The sequence below is a fragment of the Thamnophis sirtalis genome, unplaced genomic scaffold, assembly GCF_051295495.1.
Source record: "Thamnophis sirtalis isolate CommonGarterSnake01/CBP01778 unplaced genomic scaffold, rThaSir2_p1.2 scaffold_6, whole genome shotgun sequence".
NCBI lineage: Eukaryota > Metazoa > Chordata > Lepidosauria > Squamata > Natricidae > Thamnophis > Thamnophis sirtalis.
The window spans coordinates 69,072,702-69,098,132 of NW_028261386.1; the positions used below are offsets into that span (position 1 = coordinate 69,072,702).

The 25,431-nt window shown below is 39.5% G+C and overlaps 1 protein-coding gene across 1 annotated transcript; it reads right to left on the reverse strand.

Moving 5' to 3' along the window:
• Nucleotides 1-424: 424 nt before the first annotated feature.
• Nucleotides 425-21,863, reverse strand: KCNK1 (potassium two pore domain channel subfamily K member 1). Its single transcript, XM_087718085.1, has 3 exons — nt 21,098-21,863; nt 4,959-5,354; nt 425-2,870 (listed from the first exon to the last, which is right to left on the reverse strand). Exons 1-3 carry the CDS (start codon nt 21,441-21,443, stop codon nt 2,611-2,613), a joined length of 1,002 nt encoding a protein of 333 aa, XP_087574211.1. The 5' UTR covers nt 21,444-21,863; the 3' UTR covers nt 425-2,610.
• Nucleotides 21,864-25,431: the final 3,568 nt, after the last annotated feature.

Below are 25,431 nucleotides of genomic sequence, written 5' to 3' on the forward strand. Positions count from 1 at the left end.
AGTTAAAAATTGACAAAATCACCATCAGTCAAATGCAAAAAGCCGCACTGCTTGGATCTGCACGCATATTACGAAAATACGTTACGACGTCCTAGGCCCCTGGGTGGGGCCCGACTAGTAACCAATGCCAAATCCGGCAAAACAACTGGCCGCTGTGATACAATTGTATAATAATAATAATAATAATAATAATAATAATAATAATAATAATAATAATAATAATAATAATAATAATAATACCATTTTGCATTCCACTCTATTGAACAAAGGGCATTGATCATCTGTCATTAAATCCACTTTCAGATGTGCCCTGAAGAAGCTAGTTGTAGTGGTAACAGTAGTTTGTTATATATATTCTGTCTCATGTGACAAGTAAAATTACAGTTAAATATTAAAATGTCAAAAAAGAGAGAGAGAGAGAGAGTTGGAACCATACATGATTTATTTTAAAAGTCTGAAATGCTAATTGTTAGAATAATAATTCCTTATCTCTACAATTTTTTCTACAGTATTTCTCTTCTAACTAGGCTTTATTATGTTCTCTGGCTTAACAAATAAAACAAAACAACCTTGTGCAATTATGCAACATCACCTGTCTCCAGGCAACAACTGTCAATAAAATCTGAATTCTGTAGTACAGTACAGTGTGAAAGATGTTGCAGCATTCAAGCTACATGGAAATACTGCCACCCATAAGAGTAGACTGTCATACTAAAACAAAACAAAAGAAAACAAAACAGGAATGTTAACATTGCAGGCATAATGACTTACCCTTCCACATTCATTTGGTCAGAATTTAAGTCATTATTTTCAGTGCCATAGTTTGAATGATTCATAAAAAAATATATGAGGAAAAGAATCTTTAAAATTTGAAATCGGACACTTCATTTCTAGCAATCTACATGATATGCACAATATATAAATATCATTATGTACATAAGTAACAGTTGAACTATACAATCGAAACTAACATAAATGGTACAAAAATATCGGCTTTGGTGAGCATGCACTACACTAAGCTTCAAATCAAATTAAAGAAGCATCTCTGAGTTGTGGTTTCTTAAAAATAAATTTCAGTTCACATAGATTTTGAAGCAGATTTATCAAGAAAGTCAAATTTCCTAGTAAAGGTACAAAATCTATTAATAAACATTAAATTCATGTACAGTGCTTTTAGGTGATAAGAGCTTTCAAGTATTTTTTTCATCATTACTTCAGTATTCAGCTTGATTATTATTTCACTGAATAAATAAGATCTTAGCTCTAAAATTGCTTGGCTATGAATAGTTTGAAAATCACAACCAGCCTGCTAAAACTGGAGCCCAACGTGAAGGTGAAAATGCTAAGGAAGATGGCTTTCCACTGTAATATGCCTTCAGTTCTGTATGCTGGTGTTAATGGGTCCCTGTTCCTACAACCCACTCAAATCTGTTGCATAACACCCTTATGTTATATTTAAGGCTAGAAGGAAAACACTCAGAGATCACATTCAGGCTTAGCAAAGTCTTCATCTAGAAAAGTGATGGCTAACCTTTTTGTTGTTGGGTGCCAAAAATGCAAGGGTGCACACAGGCATGTGCACACAATCCTGCCCATGCCTCCAAGCTGAGCTTGGTATTTTCTCCAGAGGGGAGGCTGTTTATGCCCCTCCCCAGGCTCTGGATGCTTTCCTGAAGCCTGGGGAGGGCAAAAATGGCCTCCCCCAGCCTTCCGGAAGACCAACAATCAGCTAGGCGGAGCATGCATGCACGCCGGAGCTGACACTTCGCATGCCGGTAGATATGGCTCCTCTGGCACATGTACCATAGGTAGCGCCATCACGGATCTAGAATACTTTTTAGGGTAAAATTACTTGATGTAGGCTTAGTGCGCAGAAAATGTAACTCTAAACAACTTTCTCCCGCACATAAAGCACCTTGGCCCAAACTCCCCTCTTCAGGCTCTACAGGATAAAGGTGATCAGTCAGAGTAGGACATTAGACTGAGGGCAGATGTTTCAGAATGTCTGTTTCTTTGCCTTATTCATACTGAGATAAACCTAAATGTTTTCAGAGCTTTGAGTGACTGAGATGACACATAACAGATAGCATACACTTGGTTCTCTTTTTGGTTCTGTAGTGATAATTATACTGCTACACACTTCAGTGACTGCCATCTGGAAGATTATTCCTATTTTCTAAGGACTGCTGTGGCTACTATATTCTGTATGTGGAAACCATGAAGATTTACTAACTCGGTGCTTTCCAAAGATTGGTTGCCACACATAAAATTGGCATAAGAAGGTCTGATCTTTGGGGAAAAGCTAAGTATTTCATTGATTTTAGAGTGGAAAAGGAGAGGAGACTGAACAGGGATTATCTTTATCTTATATACTGTGTATAGATCATGAATCCTGAGATTCTCAACTGCACACTAGTTTCAATCAATATTCCCAGTATGTAGAGCCAGCAACAAAATATATTTGGCCCATAAATTGTAAAAGATCCCAAAGCATTATGAATATATGAATAGTTTAGCACTGCATTCCTGCTTCTATAGTTACATTAATAGTACTAGTTCTAACTGCAAGAATGTTAAGTGCACTGTTGATACTGGAATGGAAGCCCTTGGTTAGTTGTTTATAAAATCATCACAGTTAACTGCAGGTTGAGGAGTCACAAAAGGCTCCTCTACTTTCTGATCTTCCTTCATGGATGCTGCCTGGTCTGAAATTGAAGAGAAAGATAGTTGATCATGTTCTGTAATGTGTACTTGGTCTTCTTCCTTGTTTTTCTTCACGTAGAATATTTTCCTAAATTTTTTGAGTTCATGAAGTTCGCAGAAAGTTTCTAGAACAACCAGCATTGCGATGAGGCCCAGCAACAAGTAACCTAGGAAAGAATTATCACAGTTGATGAACTAAGAATTGACTGAATGTTAGTAGTAGTGCAAATCTCCACAGTGAAAAAGATTAATTGCTAATCCAGAAGCTCTTAATGCCCATGCCATGTGCAGTCCTTCCACATGTCCCCATTAAATCTCCCACATTCTGAAAGACTTAAATCAAACAGTAAGACTCTTAAGCAGAATTGTACACCATCCTGTGAACTGACTAACATAATTATCAAACATATAAAGAAGGCTTGAATAGCTCTCATCTATAGTGAGATTTGACTAAACATTTAATTTTGTTAAAGTATGTGTGTGTGTGTGTGTGTGTGTGTGTGTGTATATGTGTATATGTATATATATATATATATATGTATATATATATTCATATTCTCAGTGGTGGGTTGCAGGTGGTATGCCCTGGTATGGGCGTACCAATGCCTGCCGGGAGCACCGGGTACTGGTCCAGTACAGTGCTCCGGAGGGCCCACCCGCCATCCTTACCTGTATTTGAGCTCTTTGGCACTTCAGCGCACGGAGCGTACGGTGCCTGCATGACGCTCTGACGAGCAGTTGGGAGTGTCGTGGAGCATCGTGGGAGGTAAGGAAGCATGCGTGCGTTCATGTGGTGGCCGCCGGGCCCCGTTGCACCGTATCAGTTGTAATGGGAACCCACCACTGATATATCTATATATAAGGAGTGTATGTATGTATGTATATCCAATCAAAAATGCTTATTCAAACCCAGCAAATATCTCTCTCTCTTGTCATTTCTATCCTGCAAGTAGATCAATATGGAGTTCTACAGTATTAGTTATACAAGCAGAATATAATACAAGAACTATACAATCAACAATAATACTCTTGCTAATTAAATATAAATTTGGGACTATATTTATCTGTTTAAAAATATCACTCTAATAATTGCTATCAACAAAAGGCTGGATGTCATATTACCTACACAGTTGCATTGTAAACACCCTATTATCCTATGTATATAACACCTGCTGAAAACTAAGAGATAGAAGCTACATAAGCATGTAATAAAATATTTTAAAAAGTGATAAAAAGATTACATTACGAAGAGTGATAGAAATCAGGAGTATTTGGAGTTACCTACTCTGTTTTCTGTTAGACTCTATTAATCTTGTAAATATTAAGAATATAAGCACTTGTAAGAAAATGTACTTTAAGATAAGGAATAAAAATCAAGGAGCTGAATATCCAGTTACTTTTTGCCACATTAAAAATCAGAATTTGACAGAAATGTTTGGAGGAACTCTGATGATACATCCAACTTTCAGGTGATTGTTGCTTGTGTCCTCCTGTCCTAGAAAATAAGGATCTGATATAATGTATATACTTTCTTGAATATAGTGGCTCCATTTAATTGTTAATTTTTGGTTCCTATAGAGACAATTTATAACTATTCTATGAATCATTTATAAGTATTTGATTGCATTTAGTAATATCTGACTGGTTAACTTTGCTTGTCAGAATGGAATATACAGGTACTCCTTGACTTACAGCCACAATCGAGCCCAAAATTTCAATTACTAAGCAAGACAGTTATTAAATGAGCTTTAGTCATTTTGCAATCTTTCTTGGCATAGTGGTTAAGTGAATCATTGCAGTTGTTAAGTTAATAGCACCGTTGTTAAGTGAATCTGGCTTCCCCATTAACTTTGCTTCTTAGGTTGCAAAAGGGGATTTTACATGATCTGGGAACACTACAACTGTCATAAATACATGCCAGTTGCCAAGCATTTGAATTTTGATCACGTGATCAGGAGGATGCTGCAACGGTCATAAGTGTGACTAAACCTTAAGTCACTTTTTTCAGTGCAACTTTTTCAGTGTAACTTTGAATAGTCACTAAATAAATGATGACAAGTCAAGGACTTACCTGTACATCTTCTATAGCACTTTGTTATTACATGTAAATTACACATTAAAGAAAAAGCAGAACTTCAATAAGATTTTCAAAAATCTCATTAATGTTTTTTTTGGGTATCTGCAGTTATATAATATAAAGAATTATTAAGAAGAAATATGCGTTTTTCTTGTTAGGGTGTTAATTTGTTACTCACATGTAATTCCTATTTTATATAGCTCTCTGAATTTTTGGTTATAACCTTCCCCTGGAACATAGTCGCCAAGGCCGATGGTGCTGAGAGAAATGAAGCAAAAATAAAATGATTCCAGAAAGTTCCAATCATCTTCCAGGACAGAAAATATTATTGCTGGGATAAAGAAAAAGCATGAGACGGTCACAAAGCCCAAAATCACGGCGTGGATGATGGCCACAATTTGCTTCGAAAAGCCCCAGTGGATGTGGAAATACAGTACAGGCCGCCTGGTGACATAAACTATGATGCGCTGCACCACTGCTGTCAGGAAGAGCAGGGTGAAGGGAATCCCAATAACTGAATAGATGATGCAAAAGGCCTTTCCTCCATCTGACAAAGGCACAGTGTGACCATAACCTGTAACATAAGCACAAGGACAGGAGTCAGGCTTAGAGATTTATGTGTGGAGAAAAGCTGTTAAGTCTGAATGCATTCTGAGGACTTAATTTGATAGAGTAGTTACCTCAACCTGAGGTTGAAGTGCGGACAAGGTTTACATTTTACATCATTGTCTGTACTTCATTAAAGATCATTCACTTGTGCCACAGAACAAAAAGCAGAGAGAAAGGAAAGCTGTATTTTGACATTAGGAAAGCCATCTTGTCATTAAACTCCTAACTATAGTATTTTGGTGTGAGAGCGAACTTATCCAGAGTTTCTAAACAAAATCTTCATACAGCAAGAAATGGGAAGGTGAGCCATTTGAAACCGAAGAGTATTTGTCTCATTTATGGAGGGAGGACGGAGAAAGCACTTGCAAATACTATCACTCTTTTTCTTTTAATATAAATGTTATTAAAGTTTTAAAGAGAACACTAAAACACAAACTAATACATAAATCAAGACACAGAAAGAGAGAAAGGAAAAAGAAAAGACAAAATTGTAGAAATAAAAGAATAGGAATAGAAAAAGTCTTCTAATTTCCTTTACACGAAATATAACAATGGATATTTGCTTGCTTACTCATTCCTTACTCTATAAGTAGAGAAAGCTCACTTTTTCTATCATCTTTTTTTTTTAATCATCAAAATCACAAGCCATTTTTCTGTTTCATGAAAACAGTCTGTAAAGGGTTTCTAGTCAGCTATAAATGTAGATATTGTCTTTTTTCTTTAATCAAAGAAGTTAATTTAACCAGCTCTGCAAATTCCATCATCTTAACCTCTCTCGTGGGTAGTGTCGTACCTTTCCACTTTGACCATTTAACAATCTTGCTGTGCATGTCATATATAAAAATAAAAGTCCATGTCATTTTTCTAGTTAACTGTCCATTAGTTCCCAAAGAAAAGCCTCTTGTTTTAATTGGAGTTTAGTCCTGAATTAATGTACCGTATTTATCGGCGTATAACACGCACCGGCGTATAACACGCATCCCCCATTTTAACACAAAAATTTGAGTAAAAATTTTTTTCATTAAAAATAAATGACTTGGAAGCTCGGAACTTAATGTTGGATTAAAATTTATAACATTAGAACATGAATTATAACATTAACTCCTCTTAAAAGGCAAATATGAAATGAAAAAACACCTCTTTGAGCAAAAAGTTATTTCCATTTTCTTCCTTATATAATATTTTCTGTTTCAACATAAAGTGCCTTCCTTCCTTCCCTCCCTCCCATCCCTTTCTTTATGTTTTCTTCATGCTTTCTTTTCTTTTTCCTCTGCTCTTTTTAAATCCCCCCCCTTCTTCTCCTCCTCTACATTTAGGTTGGATTAGTTTGTACAACGGTCATCAAACTTCTGAAGTAAAAATAAATAAATAAATCATATTTAAGAAGAAGAAGAAAAAGGAAGACGTTTTTAGTTAAGTCAAACGTTTTAATAAAAGTTTCATCTTTTAAGATTTGTCGAACACATCCAATTGTAACCTTAACAGTAAAGAATATCACCCCAGCTGCTAAAGGTTCAACCAGTCTGAGAACCATTGAAAAGACAACAGTGCAAAATCCAAAAGACACAACTTCCTCACCGCCATTGCTTTGGTACCAAATCTTTGAGGAAGGGGCTCCAGAAAGAAGGAGGAGGAGGAGGAGGAGGAGGAGGAGGAGGAGGAGGAGGAGGGAACCAAAGAGAGGCTTTTACCGAGTCTGCGCCCCACAGCCAGGACCGTCCTTGCGCCTCCAGCCGCGTTTCTTCCCCGCAAAGCCCTTCGGGCAACCCGAGAGTTCCGCTTGACGCCAGAAGGGCTTTGCAGGAAGAAACGCGGCGTTTCTTCCTGCAAAGCCCTTCTGGCGTCAAGCGGAACTCTCGGGTTGCCCGAAGGGCTTTGCAGGAAGAAACGCGGCTGGAGGCGCCAGGACGGTCCTGGCTGTGGGGCGCAGACTCGGTAAAAGCTCTCTTTGGTTCCCTCCTCCTCCCCCTCCTTCCACAGTCTGTGTGACGCTGCCGCCAGGCTGAGAGCTGCCGCTGAAACAAGTTTGGGGAGGTCCTTTGCAGGCAGCCAGTTCTAGCTGCCTGCAAAGGACTTCCCCACGTTTGCTTTGAAAGAAACCTCTGCGCGGGAGTTAGAAACCTCTGCGCGGGGGTTTCTTGCCATGTGCGCGGCCGCGCGGCCGCGCACCTTAGAGGGAACAGTGGACCCGGCGTATAACACGCAGTATCGGCGTATAACACGCAGGCAGGGTTTAAGCTTGCAATTTTAGTTTTAAAACTGCGTGTTATACGCCGATAAATACGGTATTTGTATCCAATCTTTACAGCTCTTTTACATATCCACTAAACATGATAGAATGTCCCTTTATATCGTTCACATTTTCAACAGAGATTCAAAATATGTTTATATAGGTAGTCCTCAACCTATGACCATAATGGAGCCTGTCCATCATGGCCACATGTTGTAATGGTTGTTAAACAAGATCACCTTGCTCAATGACCCCATCTCCTGCTTTCTCTGATGTGGTTATGAAATAACTGTGTGGGTTGTTAAGTAGAACATGGGATGCCTCAGTCTTCCCCCACCCCCTGAGATACCCCATGTTCTGCTTCCCACCATCAGGTTCCCCACAGTCCTTGGGACTATTTTCTCCCACCAACAGGGTCCCTGTTCTTTCTCTTCCCTCTGACATGTTAATGTACCAGAGAGAAATTAATAGTTTATTTTATCCAAATTACAAATCACAAATTATGATAGAGGAATATTAGCTCACTCCTACTCCCTAAAAACGCAGTTCCAGACTTATATTTGTTGTTCATCTTATAATATATAGGGTAGCTTATAATCTATCATGCAGTATCAATTTCTGAGTTGGGTGATCTTATAAATCTTTGAAATGAAACTGTTCAAATAAAATTAACTCAGTATTAATTACATGCAATCCAACCACAATGCATTAATTTGTTTCTAAGTATCCAAATGCTGAATATGAAAACTGATGCAAGTTCTTTGCAAGTCAAGGTGATTTTCTAACATTACAGACCTATTGGGAAAGAAACAACCAAAAGGTTTCTGCCCAGTAAAAACTAATAAACAACACAGAAGAGGTAGTCAGGTTTGAAGGCTACTTTAAGATCTCTTGTAGAAAACTCATAGATCACTTGTTTAACCTGCCCTACAATGAACTATCAATAAATATTACCAAGGAGAGTCAACTATTTGCAAACAAGGGCTGTATCCTAGCACAATGGTTAAAGCAACAAAAAGGATAAAAAGAAATTTATACAAAGGATAAAATGTTCCAGTTTGGGCTGGATGTATAGAACTTTCCATTAGTGAAAAGTGTTGAGTACTTCTTTTAAGCACTTGCCTGCTATGTCATGATTTTTTTTAAATTTTAAAGCTTATAGGTACGGTAATTCTTCTTCGAGAATCAAAAATTTTATTTCTTTTAAAACAAACATTTCATCATTCCTCAATCAGTAAGACATCAAAGTATAATTTTTTGTATGTCAAAATAATTCTAATTTACCACCAAATTCTTGTCTAGCCTAATGCATAGCCCTCCGTCCCTCCCCCCCAACCCCCCTCCTCCTTCCCCCCCCCGACTTCCCAGAACCCGTACACCCGTATGGATTTTTAACAAACACAGTCTAAAATCTGTTGAAAAAAAAAGAAATAAAGAAATTAATGACATTCTACATTGACCTTAGCTTCTTCTTGCTGAGCTAACTTTAAACAATTTAAATCATTTCTGATCTTAAGTATAGGCTAACTGGAATTTCTTGGTCCCGTATTTATTTTGTATATAGTCAATCCATTTTTTCCAGTCTCGTTTATATCTCTCACTTGAGTGATCTTTAAGATATGCTGATATTTTAGCCATCTCGGCTAAATTTGTAACTTTCAATGTCCATTCTTGAGTTGTACGGTAATTCTTGAAAATGCTGTTGGATCTCAAACATTTGCATTAGGTGCCAATTCTAGTTATGCTTCTAGTGGACTACAAAACATGCATGCTAGGTTAATAGGATGCTAATTAAAATAGCATTTATTTTTCCAAGAATAGAATATTCAGGAACATGGAGAGTTCAAGGTTTCTTTGAAGCAAAAAAATAAGTTTAATGCTATGCTTTTTCATCTTCGGCTGTGGCATTTCCAAATGTGCATCGATTTTTAATGCTCACCCTCATTAATCCAAACTGTTGAAAAACATGGTCCATTCCTAAAACACCATGACAATCATCAGCTGTAAAACTAGTGCCTTTTTGTGGCCTTGCTTGACTTGTCTTCTGATGAAGGGTAATTAAGAGCCAAGGACATCTACGGATAATAGTCCTGCAGGAGATGAAGCCAATGCCTCTGGCTGAGGTAAATCCAGTACTCCCTGCTTGCACCCACTAACAGCCTCTCAGATATGAACTTCAATCCTCCACTCCTAAACAAAGGTGTGCTTTAAAGATCCAACAACAGAAGGCTGAGCTCTTCAGATCAGCCAGACTGGCCAAAAAATGGGTCACAGGAGAGCAAAGTTTAACAGTGCTTCAGCTGGGCATTTGGGTAGAGGCCCAGTTTGGCTCATTTATTCATTTCACTCTCTACAAAGACAATTTTGTAAAGCTCAGCTCTGTTGCTTTTACCTTGCTTTATTGTATTATCTTTGGAGTTCTGGATTCCACATCTTTGTTTCTTGTCTTTTTTGTTGTTGTTGCTTGTTTATTGTATTCCTGGACTCTCTTGGCCCAGGCCAAGATAAAGAAAAATGTGAGATAGACAGCATCACCATCAAATGCACTCATAACTGGCTGTCCAGCCACACTCAATGTGTAGTCCTCAATGGAACTAGATCTACATGGAAGGAAGCATGCATTGGGGTACTTCAAGGTTCTGTCTTAGGCCCATCTACATAAATTATTTGGATGAGGGAATAGAAGGGGAACTTATCAAATTCGCAGATAGCATGAAGCTTGGAAGGAATAGCTAATACTTTAGAAGATAGGCTCAAGATCCAGAAAGATATTGACAGACTCGGAACCAATGTCAGGAGCAATTAATCCAGTCCAGGCTTCTAATAGTAGTATATGGCACTTGTCGGTAGTACATGAGTAGTAGAATTTGCACTATAGCTTGACAGTAAAATACATTGATATCCACTGATATATTTAATAAATAATAGCAATAGCAATAGCAGTTAGACTTATATACCGCTTCATAGGGCTTTCAGCCCTCTCTAAGCAGTTTACAGAGTCAGCATATTGCCCCCAACAACAATCCAGGTCCTCATTTTACCCACCTCGGAAAGGTGGAAGGCTGAGTCAACCCTGAGCCGGTGAGATTTGAACAGTCGAACTGCAGAACTGCAGTCAGCTGAAGTAGCTGCATTTAACCACTGCGCCACCTCGGCTCTATTAAATTTCTAGCAGGTCCAAAAGAAGTTCTAAAACCTGGGAAAGTTATTTCTTCCTGTGAAATGAGCAGCAGAAATCCTGCTGGAAATAAAATGAATCAAAATGTGTAGAAAAGCAAGAGGGGAATAAAACAAAAACAAAAAAATGAAAATACATATTTTCTCCTGTAGCTAGGAGTGCTTTGATTTACTGTATGAAAAAAATAGTGTCGAAGCTATAGTGCCTTGAGACAAAATAGAGGAAGGTGAGACTAGACAAAGGGACCTCAATTTGTTCAGGAATCAGTAGGGGCTTTTGCAGGAGCCACTACTCTGAGTGCAGAGGCTGCAAAAAGTATAGCCTCAGTGTCTCAGTTCCTCTGGGAAGAAGGTAGCCCCTGACTTACAATTGTAATAGAATTACAGTCGTAAGTCAAGACATCATGTGACTGGAACTGTTTTTCCAGCATTTTTGCAATAGGCTTAAGAGAATGCTGTGGTCATGAAATGAATCCATTTTTACCCAATGAAAGGGTTTTTTGTTTTGCCAGAAACTGGAAATAAACACCAGTAAAGTTATCTGGTAATTACCGGTACTTAATATTTATTATATTAATGATAATGCAGGTCACAGGATTAATCCATCTTCTTATTTATTTGGCTATCCAACTCAAACAATATGGCTCTGGGTGATGTACAAGAAAAGTAGCCAATGACACTCTCCACTTCCCACCTCTATACAACAGAAAGTTCTTCATGGTGCCTCAATTTGTAACTCTTTAAATCAGGAGGGTCAAACTCAAGGCCCGGGGGTCAGATCCGGCCTGCGGGGTGCACAGGACCTCCCTGGAAACAGCAAAGGATCAGCCCACAGTGCCTCTGCCAGCAAAAATGGGCTCCTGAACTCCATTTTTGGTTGTGATGGCCTCCTGCAACCCTCTGCCAGTGAAAACAGAGCTTGGGAGGATGCGGTCCTCCTGAGCTGTGTTTTCACTGGCAGATGGTTGCAGGAGGCCGTCACAGCTAAAAATAGAGCTCAGGAGCCTGTTTTTGCTAGCAGAGGCCACCACAGGTGACCCTGACATGAGTGACATCGAACTGGCCATGCCCAACCTATCTCCCCATGTTCAAACACAACTCTAATGCGGCCCTCAACGAAATGGAGTTTGACATCGCTGTTTTAAATCAATCACATCTTTTCCCAGGATCCCGTGGCTGTCCTCTGCAGCTTCAGTGTGATTCTGGGAAAGTTGTCAATAGATGTCACAGAGTGTGCATGATTGTGTGTGAACCAAAGGAATTTTTCCCTTCAGATCCAAAGTGCTGCACGGACATGATTATTACAGAAAATTCAATTTTTGCCCTCTGGCCCCCAGGTTTGTGAATAAATCAGTGCTTGAAATTGATATTACAGATCCTTCACTTTAAATACAGCAGCTGTTATGTTGATTACCTGAGTTATTAAGACTCTAATTACATAGTTTTCTTAATCCATCCAGCAGTCAATATAATTTTCTTGTTGGCAGTGATGTTATCAGGGAGGAATCTCTCACTCTACATTTTTAATTTATATTATAATATTAATATATACTGTATCACAATATTGTCATTCAATTTTAAAACTATGGCAAAAGAATACAGATTTTTAAAATGGCTTACATATTGGTTAATAATCAATAGCTCTTACTCACAATGTCTGGATTCAGGTCTTCTAATTATTATTTTTTTAGAGAAGAACATTAATAGCTTTTTTAATTTCTAAGGCTGGCTAGATGCATTAAGGCTGTAATATTCAGAACAAATAGTTAGGAGCCAGACCATTGACTTATTTTTGAGGAAACATTCATAGCTCATGTGCTGCATGAGTTTCAGTACATGTCAACATCATGTTATTTTTACTTATTTTATCCTTGCCATGAAGAGTTTGAGAAAACAGCATATCTGATGCCTCCAGTACTGTTACATCCCTGAGTACTAAGTTGGGTAACTTTCTTACCACAGCAGGAAACATTATGTTCATATTTAGGAATTCATATGATTCAGACTTCCTGGACAGAGGTAATACAAACAGGAAAAATACTCTTTGAATTATGTGTCATAAAAAAATCTGAAGCAGATGGCAGATATGAAGCTGCCATTCAGTAAGAAACTGAACAGATGAAAAAACTCAGTAAGCTTAATTATTAAATTTGTGCAGCTTCTTTATATATGAGCATCATAAAAGCTGCTTTAGTTCATCTATATTTACAGCTGGTAGATGTGCCAAGCTACTGGCTTAAACCAGCACCACACTTAACTGACACTTAAACTTCACACATGGTGCGGTAAATGTGAATTAAAGTTTATGTATTTGACTTGATCCTACAACATATGGCAGGGCTGGCAACCATGGCTAATCTCAAAAAAGGCTTGAACTCAATTATGATTAGGGGACTGGAGACTAAAACATATGAAGATCGGTGGGTATGTCTAGTTTAGTGAAAAGAAGGACTAGGGGAGACATGATAGCAGTGTTCCAATATTTCAGGGGTTGCCACAAAGAAGAGAGAGTCAAACTATTTTCCAAGGCATCTGGGGGCAGAACAAGAAGCAATGGGTGGCAACTAATCAAGGAGAGAAGCAACTTAGAACTGAGGAGAAATTTCCTGACAGTTAGAACAATTAATCAGTGGAACAATTTGCCTCCAGCTGTAGTGAATGCCCCAACACTGGAAGTCTTTAAGAAGATGTTGGATAGCCATTTGTCTGAAACGATATAGGGTTTCCTGCCTAGGCCGGGGGTTGGACTAGAAGACCTCCAAGATCCTTTCCAACTCTGCTATTGTATAAGTATCTTTATGAGAGGCTACCAGGAAATTGCAATAATTTAGAATCCCGTATTGTTCCAAATGATCCTTATCATCTTGAGTTACATTTCCACTCAACTAGAGATGCCCAAACTTTAAAACATGCCACAAGTTGATACAATTAAGAAAGTGCTTAGAGTGAGATTAACAACAATTGCAGTTCATGTGATGTTTGTCTCACTGCCATTACATTTCACAAAAAGTTATGAAGTCTGGGCACGACCACACCACCTGGAGACAAACTGGAACAATTTCAAAAAGGGGAAGTGAGGATAACCAGGAGACTACAAGCTATATCCTATTTAAAAAGCCTGGAAGAACTGAAAATGTTCAGAGTGAGGCAAAATACTGATGCTAGCATTTTTTCAAATGTCTGAAATGATATGAAATAACTCTTCCCATATTAGTATATCCATGAATTAAACATCAGCATAGAAATTAAAGTTTATGCTCTATACTTTTGTAGCACTAGAGACCGAATGAGGGATTCAGTAACACGGAGGTGAATTCTTATAGAACATTAGGAAAAAAATGGTAATTAACAGAGTTCTTTGACAATAGAAGAAATTCAATCAGAACAGAGCTGGAAAGGACCTTGGAGATCTTCATGTCCAATCCCTTGCTCAAATAGGAGACCCATACCATTACAGACAAGTGGCTCTCTTAATTGTCCTCACTGTCAGAAAGTTTCTCCTTAGTTCCAGGTTGCTTCTCTCCTTGATTAGTTTCTATCCATTGTCTCTTGTCTTGCCTTCTGATGCCTTGGAAAATAAGTTGACCCCCTCTTCCTTGTGGCAAATACTGGAATACTGCTATCATGTCACCCCTAGTCCTACTTTTCTCTAGACTAGACATACAAAATTCTTGCAACTGTTCTTCATATGTTTTAGTCTCCAGGACTTTAATCATCTTAGTTGCTCTTCTTTGCACTTTTGTTTTCAAAGTCTCAACATCTTTTTTGTAATGTGGTGACCAAAACTGGATGCAGTACTCCAGATGTGATTTTATTACTGAGAGAGGTGATGGGGTTTCCTTCATTGGGAAATTGAGGCTAGGTAGCCATATCCTGGGATTCCTGAACTGAGCAAATGATTCAAAGGTCCTTTCTAGTTTTGGAGTTCTATGAAGTCAATAAACTAAAGCACTACATCAATCATTTCAAATGAAGCCTTAAACACAACAATAACAATCATCAGGCTCTTTCAAAAATGAATGTAAGTTGCCTGCTTGTGAAATAATTTACTGTGTCTGTAATGTGAAAAGCCTTTCTAAATACACTCGCACTGAATATTTCATAAAGTTGTAAAATGCTCAGGCAAACAAACAAAAGAAGATTCTCTGAATTCTTTCGACTGCAGTGAAAATATATCCTGGGTATATTTTTTCTTTAAACATTTTAAATTGCTTTTCTAATTTAGCAGTGATTGCCAGGAGTTGTTTGGCAGCAGAGGGATATAGACCTGTGATGTCACTATCTTAAGACAACCCTGATTCACAGATAGGGTCCTATTAAGGGATTCTATGCACTGCTGTGGGAACTGCATTCACAGCTAGCATTTTCATTTCTGAAGTGTAAGGATGTTTTGGATATAGATGTTTTGGATTAGAACTGTTCAGGTTCTTTTGGTTTAGACAAATGAAAAGCTGATATCCAAATAATCCGAAAGACAAACTTGCTATAGGGGACCATCTAGTTGGCCCCAAAGACCACTAGGGCATTCTATAATTTAGATTGCTTGATGCAATTGTAGAATATCCAAAAACTATTAGGATTTATAATGATGAAAATAAGAATGAATATGAGATGTTTCTTTCTGGGAAGAAAGTGCATCAGTAGTGTAATAAATAAATAAATAATGAAACCACATTTCCAAGTACAATTGGATATGATAGAATATCAGTCCGTGGAGTTAGTAAACTAAAATAAACCAACTAGCTAGAATCCTAAGAAACAGTATTAAGATGGGCATAAAGCATAAAGGGCTTTTTAATCTGGCAATAAAAGAATGTAATATTGATCAAGTTCTCTCAGACATTCTGAAGCTGAAAAGGTTCTCTTCTTTATGTCTCTCTTATGATGCTTCAATTCATGGTTACACTAATAAGGGAAGAGGCACTCCTTATATTGATGTCTCAAATTTGTAAGTGATTTAAACCCAACACCAGCTCCTTAAATTGGACTGAGAAGAGAGATATGTTCAGCTTTGAAGAGACACTTTATCTTAATGAAACCGAGACAAAAATTGGGATACAAAATCTCCCCTCTCCTTGGTGAGCAGCAGAATGGACCTATTTTGTTTGATCTCAACAGCAGAAATGGTTTCTGTACCATGAGAAATGCACAAGCAGAAACCACTTTCTTCAAAGGAAAGCTAATGGTCAAAGAGAATGCCTTCAGAAATAGACTATGCCTCCTTCGCAACCTGAAGGATCACAATATGCACATTCCAAGTTCCGGAAGGAATGTAATATAAATTGATAGACAATGCCAGCCAGAAGTTCAGCTGGAGAACTTAGCATTATATCATACTTTGGATCGCCTTTAATGGCATGCCATAGTATGACATATTATGTATGCTAATCCCATCTGCAAATCATCAGAGCTCAGCTTTTCTTGTAAGGGATAGGTTACAGTTTGCAAATCATCCATGGATGGTTGGATTCTCATAGTCATCAAGGAAACTTCCTTGGGAGTTACCTATCTATAACATTACTTCAGCTCATTAACTTCTATCTAGTCCATTGCTGAATATTTATTATTTTTAATTAAAAAGAGCTGCCAGACTAAGCATTGCTTTTAGAGTTTACTGCAGGGGTGGGTTCCTGCCAGTTCTATCCTCTTCTATAGAAGAGGTTTCACAAATCTACAGTGCCATTTAGAACCGGTTCCAGCTCCCATCCCCCCACGCATCCGCACATCATCAAGATGAAGAGCAAGAGGAGGAATTCTGGGAGTTGAAGTCCACAAGTCTTAAAGCTGTCAAGTTTGAACACCCCTGGGTTTTTTTTCTAAAGGGTTAGGGGTGCAAGGGTCTTGTAACTTGACAGCTTTAAGACTTGCCTGCTTCAAATGCCAGGGTTTCTGAGCCAACATTTTGGTTGCTAAGCAAGAGCGTTGTTAAGTGAGTTTCACCACATTTTACTAGTTGGCCATGCCCACCCAGTCACATGACTGCCAAGCCACTCCCACTCGGTCAAATGGCTGGCAAGCCACTCCTACCCGGTCACATGGCCAGCAAGTCACTCCCACAAAGCAGGCCACACCTACAGAAGAGATTCTAAAAATTTTGAAACCCACCACTGGTTTACTGATAACTATGATCAGTACAACTATATAAGTCACTGCAAGAAAAAAAGTAGCTATCTGTTACATTGAATTACAGGATTTGAAAATTTGAATTCCCACATTTATAAACTATAATTCCTATTATCAGTAGGAATGCAATGGAGAATGTGAGTTTCTTTTCAAGATTGCCCCTTGTAGAACATCAAACGTTTTGCTAAGTGAAATTTGAAAGTCAATTATTCTCAACTGAGATATTTTTATATCATGGTTTCTTTTTTTAAAAAGCATCTCTCTCATGTTCATGGAAAGAAAGCTTATTAAAATATTTCAAAGACTTCCTTTTCTGCACATTTAATTAATGTTCTGATTACAACTTCCTCTACTCTTGAAACAGTATTACCAACATTCCTGTTTTGTGCAGATGATATTCTTCTTTTTAAATAACTGATGAAGGTGTTCCATTTATTATAATTCTACTAGGTTATTTCTCAATTTCATTTTTTCTTTTAATATTTTAAACTTTGTCAAATTCATTACTGGGGTGTTTTTCTTCTTCTGTTCAATTGTGTCTGATTCTAGGAGACTGCCTGGATAAGTCCTGCAGATCATTATTTTGTCAAGGTTTCTCAGTATTGGTTTGCCATTCCCTCCTTTCTAGGGCTGAGAAAAAATAACTGGCACAAGGTCACCTAGCTGATTTTTGCCAAGGTGGGACTAGAAATCACTTTTCTCAGTTGCTAGCCCTGGTGCCTTAACTACTACCCCAAACTAGCTGTTGTATCAAATAAACATTGTTAAAAAGAACATAAAGCTGTGAAACTATTAATCAATAATAGTCGGAAAACTATGTATCAGTGTTTCTTAACCTTGTCAACTTGAAGATGTCTGGACTTCAACTCCCAGAATTCCCCAGCCAGCGAATGCTGGCTGGGGCATTCTGGGAGTTGAAGTCCAGACATCTTCAAGTTGACAAGGTTAAGAAACACTGCTCTGTATAAAACAGCATCATAGGTACACAAAATGGAACATAACCATCATTCTTCACTTGGTTGCTTCAAGAAAAGCCACTGAATTACTTTTTTACTTAGTTTGCTGGAATCTAACCCAGTTGTATATGTTACAGCTGGGGTGGGATGGGACAGGAAGCTTTTACTGCATGAGAAAAGTTCACTCATATCACTTAAGATCCAAAGACTTTCTATGCAAATAATTTATAGTTCTGCCTGGCCACAAATCTCTGATGCTGGTTGACTATATAGCATCACAATGATGTGAAACTGTCGAAGACTGATGTGGCAATTTTTTTACAATTACCATATTTTTCAGAATATAAGACGCACATTTTTCCTCCAAAAAGAGGCTGAAAATCTGGGTGCATCTTATACACTGAATACAGCATTTTTGGCCTACCGAAACCCCGCTCCCTTTGCAAAAATGGCTGCGCATAGCCTTTAGGAGGCTTCCAGAGTGCTCGTAGGGGCTGGGGAGGGGAAACATGAGCAAAAAACAGGCCCAGATTTTCAGCCTCTTTTTTGGAAAAAAAAAAAAAGGGTGTTTCTTACACTCCGAAAAATATGGTATCTATCCATCCAGTAATGGTTAATACAAAAGTTTCACTATCATTCACGATGTCGTCCAAATCGATCAGAATACGGGACATGATACTGAATATCACATTGACAGTACCTCATATCACCTTTATGCAATTTTAACTGCTGAGTCAGCAAGACCTCTAAACAGTTTAAGGGCAATATGTCCATAATAGGATCTTTATTTAGAACTAAGGGAAAAATGCATTAAAGGATTCATACTTAACTGGAAGGTTTAGAAACTTTAGATAACATACATTTCGGTACACAATAAATTAGCTGCAGAGACGCAAGCTAAATGATGAATTAGTTATGGGTGTGCTTTCCCTTTCTCAGTCATATGCGAGCAATGGTTTTTTCCATTATATCAGGAAATACAATACCGTCTTGTCCTTACCAGGTCACATTATTCAAATAGGAAAGAGAAACACAATAAGGAAGTGGCATCCTCTTAACCTGCTCTTTAGCAGTGGGATGTGCTTCCTGCATTTAAGAAGACATGAACAAGTTCTTCACTTTCAAGTTCTACTGGTTTAAAGGGGCATTTTAACTAGATACCCCAATGGCTTCTCTGATACTACATGCAGTGTTTGCCACATTTCTCTAGGCAAACCATAGTAAGTGACGAATCTGATGGCTATTGAACTGCTCAATGATAATAATATTAATGATGGATGGATGCATGCATGCATGGATGCATGCATGCATGCATTCTATAAAGTCACATTTACCAGACATGCTATCACAGTTATGAGTTATTATAAAAGCAACAAAATGACATTCTCACTAATCAGAATTTCATTTTTAAAAAATAACTATTGCAGGACATGTATAGAGCAATAATTCACCATGTTGACAGTACAAGAAGATTTTCATGAATGCAACAAAGATATGATGAACATTAAGTTATGGCTTCTTTTAAGCTCTGACTCTTAAACAAAGCAGAATGGCCTGGCTTGATAAAAAAAACTATTATGGCCAGAAGTCATAAACTGGGTTGACATAGGATACATTTTTCAGCAGAAGCAGACACAACCAGCTTTTAGTATCTCTTCAGCCAGTCACTTTTTCCCAGCCTAACCTCACAAGAATGTTGATGTGGGGAAAAGCAGGAAGAAGGCTATGTTCCCCTGCTTGAACTCCTGAATGAAAAGTGGGATATAAGTATAATAAATGTATATCTAATAATAAATATATAAGTATTTGGATTCAAACAACAAAAATCAAAGCGTCAAAGCTAAACAGTTTACATGATTTAGCGCCACATGTGACTTAAATCTAAAAGTGAACACATATTATTCATTTATAGAAACAGGTTCTCATTGGGAATATGTAAAACTGTTTATGATCCTACAAGCACAGTTAAACAAAGATCCATTGTAATAGCATTGGTGAAAAGGCATGTCCACAAACTGTGCACCTGTATACATTTACCGTTTTTAAAACTAGATGGCCAGTTTTGACAGGCATAATACTTAAGACTCTATAATAAAATCCAACTGAAATGTAATATATGAATCCAACTAAGATTCTTTCTTTTTTGGGCTGGCTTCTTTCTTGTATCACAAGCAGGAATCTGTACCAGAGTTTTATTACTAAAGGACGAAGTACTGGCCCTATTAACTGGGGGGAAAGATGAGAGCCCAGGATGACATGATAATGAGGAAAAAGTAAAGTTTGCAGTTGGATTACCACTTCACAAAAGATATGAGTACGTTGCCTCCAAGTTCTCTATTTGTAATGCTGTTTGTTCAGAAAATGTTAGCTCTGTACAGAAGAAACCAAAAGGAGCAAAGGAGTAGAAGGAAAAGTGGAAATGCCTGAAGGCGATAAAGGTGGAAAAGGAAAAGAGAGGTCCTTGGTGCTCCCTGAGCTTGCTTGTTTTCTTGCAGAAGTTTCCTTACCCAAATGAGGTAACATCATCAATGCTAGTAAGGACTGCACTTTGCTGTCAGTTTATATTCTAGAAACTGTTAGTTTATATTCTAGATTACCGCACTCCTTACTAGAACTGATGGTGATACCTAGTTTGGGTACTAAAATGTCTGCAAGAAAACAACCAAGCTCAGAGAGCACCAAGGACCCAGAGCTACAAATATTCTCCTTTATAAGAGAGAAAGACCCTGACTGTGATCACAGATCTCGCTCAACCAAGACAAGAGTTAGTGGCTGCATTTGTATCCCACCATATCTGCAATTCATGGGTAACAAAGCATCAACCCTGGTTATGGGTTCTTCTTTGTGGGACATTTTGTTAACGCGGCCTGTTTTGCTATTTTACGGTTCAATGCGTTGAACGACTCAGACTCGTAGTATTTCAGTAAGCGTGTTAAAAGCGGGTTGCGTAAAGGGAGACACTTTCTTTGCAAATCAAACAGCCGCAATGCAATCCCACAAGAAACATGCCTCGGCCTCTGCCTTCTACATTTTCCTAGCCGGGCAACCTCTTTTTCCATTGGAAAGGGGTTCCGAGGTGGGGGCAGGGGAAGGAGAGAAGCCGCCACTTTCTCCCACCGTTGCGGACTCACGCTTTCTGCGCGGCTTGGCAGGCCCGGGCTGGCCTAGGAAGGAGGTTCCCAACGCAAAGGCCAGGCCAGGCCCGCGCCGCCGCCTGCTTACCTGTGGTGGAGAGCACCGTGCTGGCGAAGAAAAGCGCCGAGGTGAAGTCCCAGTTCCAGCTGCCCGAAGCGTTGCTCAGCGCCGAGACGCCGTAGTTGCTGGCCTGCAGGACGCGCGCCAAGAAGCTCTCGAGCTGCTCCTCCGAGAGGCACTCGTGCTCCTCCACGAAGCGCTGCTTCAGTTTGCGCAGCTCCTGGCGCAGGAGGTCTTCGTAGGGCAGCTCGACCGACGAGAAGACCACGGCGCCGAAGACCAGGTAGAGCAGGTAGCCCAGCACCAGCAAGCCGAAGCACCAGGCGGAGCGGTGCCTCTCCACACACGAGCTGCCCGCTAGCGACTGCAGCATCTTCCCCCGCCAGCGCCGCGCACTCCTTCCGAGCGCCAGCCCGCCACCGCTGCTGCCCTGCCCGGAGCCCGCGAAAGACCCGCGTCCCTGAGTGACCCGGGCGGCTCAGCGCAGAAGCCTGGGGCCTCGAAGCGCGCTGGAGGGAGATGCGGGGGTGGGAAAGCAGCCCACGGAGGGTGGCCCCGGAGGCTCTCGCGGCTTGCTGGCCCACGCGATCTCAGCCCCGGAGCAGAGGTCCCTCTCTCCTCGGTCTCGGACCAGGCTCTTTTTCTGGTTCCTTCTTTCGGTGACTTTCAATATCAAAATCCCCGATGATGTGGCGCTCACGTGGCCAGCTCAGGTAACCGGCAATGGGACGCGCGTCACCAGAAGCTGCTGAACTGGTTCCAGCTGGGAGCTCGCTAACCAAATGAGAAGGAGGAAAAAGGCGAAAAAAATAATAATCCACGAACGATCCTGGATCGGGAAAAAGTGGATAGATTCTTCCATTCATCGGTCTGCCTCTTGGATTGTTCCGTGGCTTTTCAATTCGGAATCTCGAGATTCGCCCCGAAATACCCACACGACTGTATCAGTTTCGGATTCCGATGCTGTTCAAGCTGCTGCAGCATTGAGGAGGGAGCCTGGGAAGCATCTCAGCGTTAATGGCCAAGAGCCAACCCGATGGTCATCATCCTTTATTGTCTCACTGCAAACTTACATAGCAGAAAGGAATCCAGTGGAAACTTATGTAGAATGTTTGCAGTGAATGAAAACGGCACGTTTGCTCCCATAAATGAGAGAAGTGCTTTTCAACTCTCAGCAACACTCCCAGAATTCCCCAGCCAGTATGAAAACCTCACCGCTGAAAGCTGCTGAGGTTGAGAAATTCTGAATTAGAGACTTCAGGTCGTGGATTCTGTTGAGCAGAGTTGCACACAAACACTGGGAGAGGAAAGCAGCAGTGACTCTTACAGGGTTAGCTGCTGTTGAAACAGGAGCAAGGAAAGGAGGGGAATCCGGCTATCCTGTTTTGCTGCCTAACTATGGTAACAGTTCTGTTCTGTTTATGAAGGCAGCTGAGTAGGTTAGAATGGTCATGATATGACTAAGCGTTGTTGCCTCCTCCCTTCAGTCAGCACTACTTTTATTTATAGCTGCACTGTTGGTGTGAATGGATTGGAGAAACTTGATACAGTATAGTGCAATAAAGTACAGATCAGGATTCTTCTGTATTATACATTGTTCTGTTTAGCACGGAAGAGTCATTAAGTCCATCCATTGCACCAGAGCCAAATCGGTCCCATTTCCCAGCTCTCCAGTGACGCGCGGTGAGGTTTATGGCTGGTGAGGCAGCAATTTTTTTAGACTTGTGGACTTCAACTCCCAGAATTCCACAGCCAGGCATGCTCAGTTCTGATTTAAAGTGACAGCATTTGTTTTTCTCCTTTGCTAAATAAGTTTCCTTCTTTCTTTTTCTTCTCCCTTCCCCTCCTTCTTCCCTCTCTCCCTCCCTCCCCCCTCTCTCAAACACACACACACACACACAAAAACACACAAAGTTGCACCAGGATTCAGAAAATTTAGGTTTTCCTCCTCAGTCCATGTTAGCAATATGACTAGCAGCATTTTGGCTGGTAGGTGTAAGTAGAAGTGGAAATTCATTCTACTGAAAACATTGTTTTTGCTTATGATTGGATAATTAAAATTTCAGAAGACCCAAAGGCATAGTATTTGAGTGTTACATAGTGCATAAACTAAAGAACGTTTCAATATGCTCCCTCCCCCCTCTCTCAAACACACACACAACACACACACACACACACACACACACACAAAGTTGCACCAGGAGGATGAAGTTTGAATTCCTCCCCCTCCCTCCAACCCACACGTACCTTTTCCAGCTGTTTCAGAGAGGATTTCAACTCTTCTCTTGCCTGCCATCATGGAAAGAAAAAAAATGTAAAAGGAAAAAGGCAAGAGCTGAGGTCAGGCTGAGCTAGTTGCTGCCACAGTCACCGTGGATGACTCTGCTTAGTGTTAAACTGTTTTTTAAAAGCCTCTTAAAAAGCACCCTCTACAGGAGGAGCAAGAGAACGACGTGCCTCACCTACGTCAGGAATTTTTTGGCTTTTAACCCTTCCTGCTCGAGTGATCATAAAAGCCAGACTAGATGAGGCACGTCATTCTCCTGCTTCCTCCTGTAGAGGGCGCTTTTTTAGAGGCTTTTTTAAACAGTTAAGCAGAGTCATCCATGGTGACTGCCAGCAACTAGCTCAGCCTGACCTCAGCTCTTGCCTTTTCCTTTTACATTTTTTTTCTTTTCATGATGACAGTGGTGAGACTCTGCCTCCCCTGCCTCCCCTGACTGCACATCCTGCAGCTCTCTTATTTGACACAAGCCCCCTATTTTGATGCCTTCCAGAGCCCACCCTGCTTGTCACTGGAAAAGGAACTATTGATTTCGGACAGCTTTACATTTCCGTCTTAAAACAAGATGGAAGTAAATTAAAGTAAGTCTGTTTAGCTTGTGCTATGCTGACTATATCTACTTTGCCTTAACTATCTCCAAAATACAAAAATGAAAGAATGAATGAACAAATGAATGAATGAAATGAAATTGGTCTCTCCTTCTCCAGAAGTACCAGGTATTGCAGCTCTCAAAAACTAAAAAAGAAAAAGCATGCTACTCAGCCATTAAAAGATTCCCTACTCCAGTTGTAAAAAAAATAGAAGACAGGAAGTAGGTGTTAGCTGCCCTACTGCGTTGCTAAGTGACCTTTAAGAAATAAAATACTAGAAAAAATTAACAGTCTTCATTCCTGTTATACACCGCAGGGCCTTTCTGTTCTTAAATCAACAAAAAACATGACTGGCATGACATTTTCTATACTTACTTCTAATCCCTAAGCTGTCTGTGTTGCAACTGTTGTGAGCTAACCGGGGAGTTTACCACTTGTTAAAGGCAATGTAACAGTTTTTTTTCCTCTGGCATTGCCACCATCCAAATATTATCATTCTGAGAGTGCATTTTTAAAATCCTGGTTGAGCTACAATATTGTGTTTATTTGTTTGGTCACATCATGAATTCAGATACAAATGGGATGAAAAGAAGAGAAATGTTGGTTTTGTGCTTCACATCTGAGAGAATAAATATAACTATTTAAAAAGCTGTTTCTCCCTGGTTTTCATATCCATGCTGTAAAGTTATTTAGATTTAGAGTGTTGCAAATTGCGGAAAGATGAGCAAATAAGAAATCAGATATAGAGAAAGACCAGAGAAAGAAGAGACCAAGGATTTTTGGAATGACTGAACTAAGGCAAGAGGGTGTGGGGGAGTGATGACAGATGAATGACAACATCATCGTGCAAATGCCGTGACGTGTACTTGCACCAGACATTAGAAGGATGACATAGTTATGTGCATATATACATGTTATTACTTTGATATCATTGTGGTTTGCTGCAGGTGCCACTGCAAGCAACAAAGACAAGGCAAGAGCGACTTTATTTCTATTTTGGTTCAAATTATTTTGAGGAAAAGGTATGGCAACTATGAAAAACATGAAGAAATTTCAGGTTTAAAGCTTGAGAATTATACAACTTGGTCAGGGAATACCAACTTTTTCTGATATTCTAAATCTCTAGGATCATTTTAATTGCATCCTGGAGCATTGAAGAAACTTACTCATGGTCTGGCTGAAACTTTACTTATCGTTTATTATTTCTTCAGTCCTGAGTCATGTTGGTAAAAGTTATTCATGTGTATGTTTGTGTGTGTGTGAAAGAGAAGGGGGAGCAGGGAGGCAAAGATGTTAGACTGTTTATGTCAATCAAAGAAAATGTGCTAGAATAACATGTATTTTGGGGGGGTACCAAGAGACCAATTGACCATAAGGCTCTGTAGACCCCACCTTCTTTCCCAAAATGACTCTACTTCCATTAAGAAGATTATTTTAAAATCATACACTTTCAAAATCTCTTTATTTCTTTCTATGAACTTGGCATG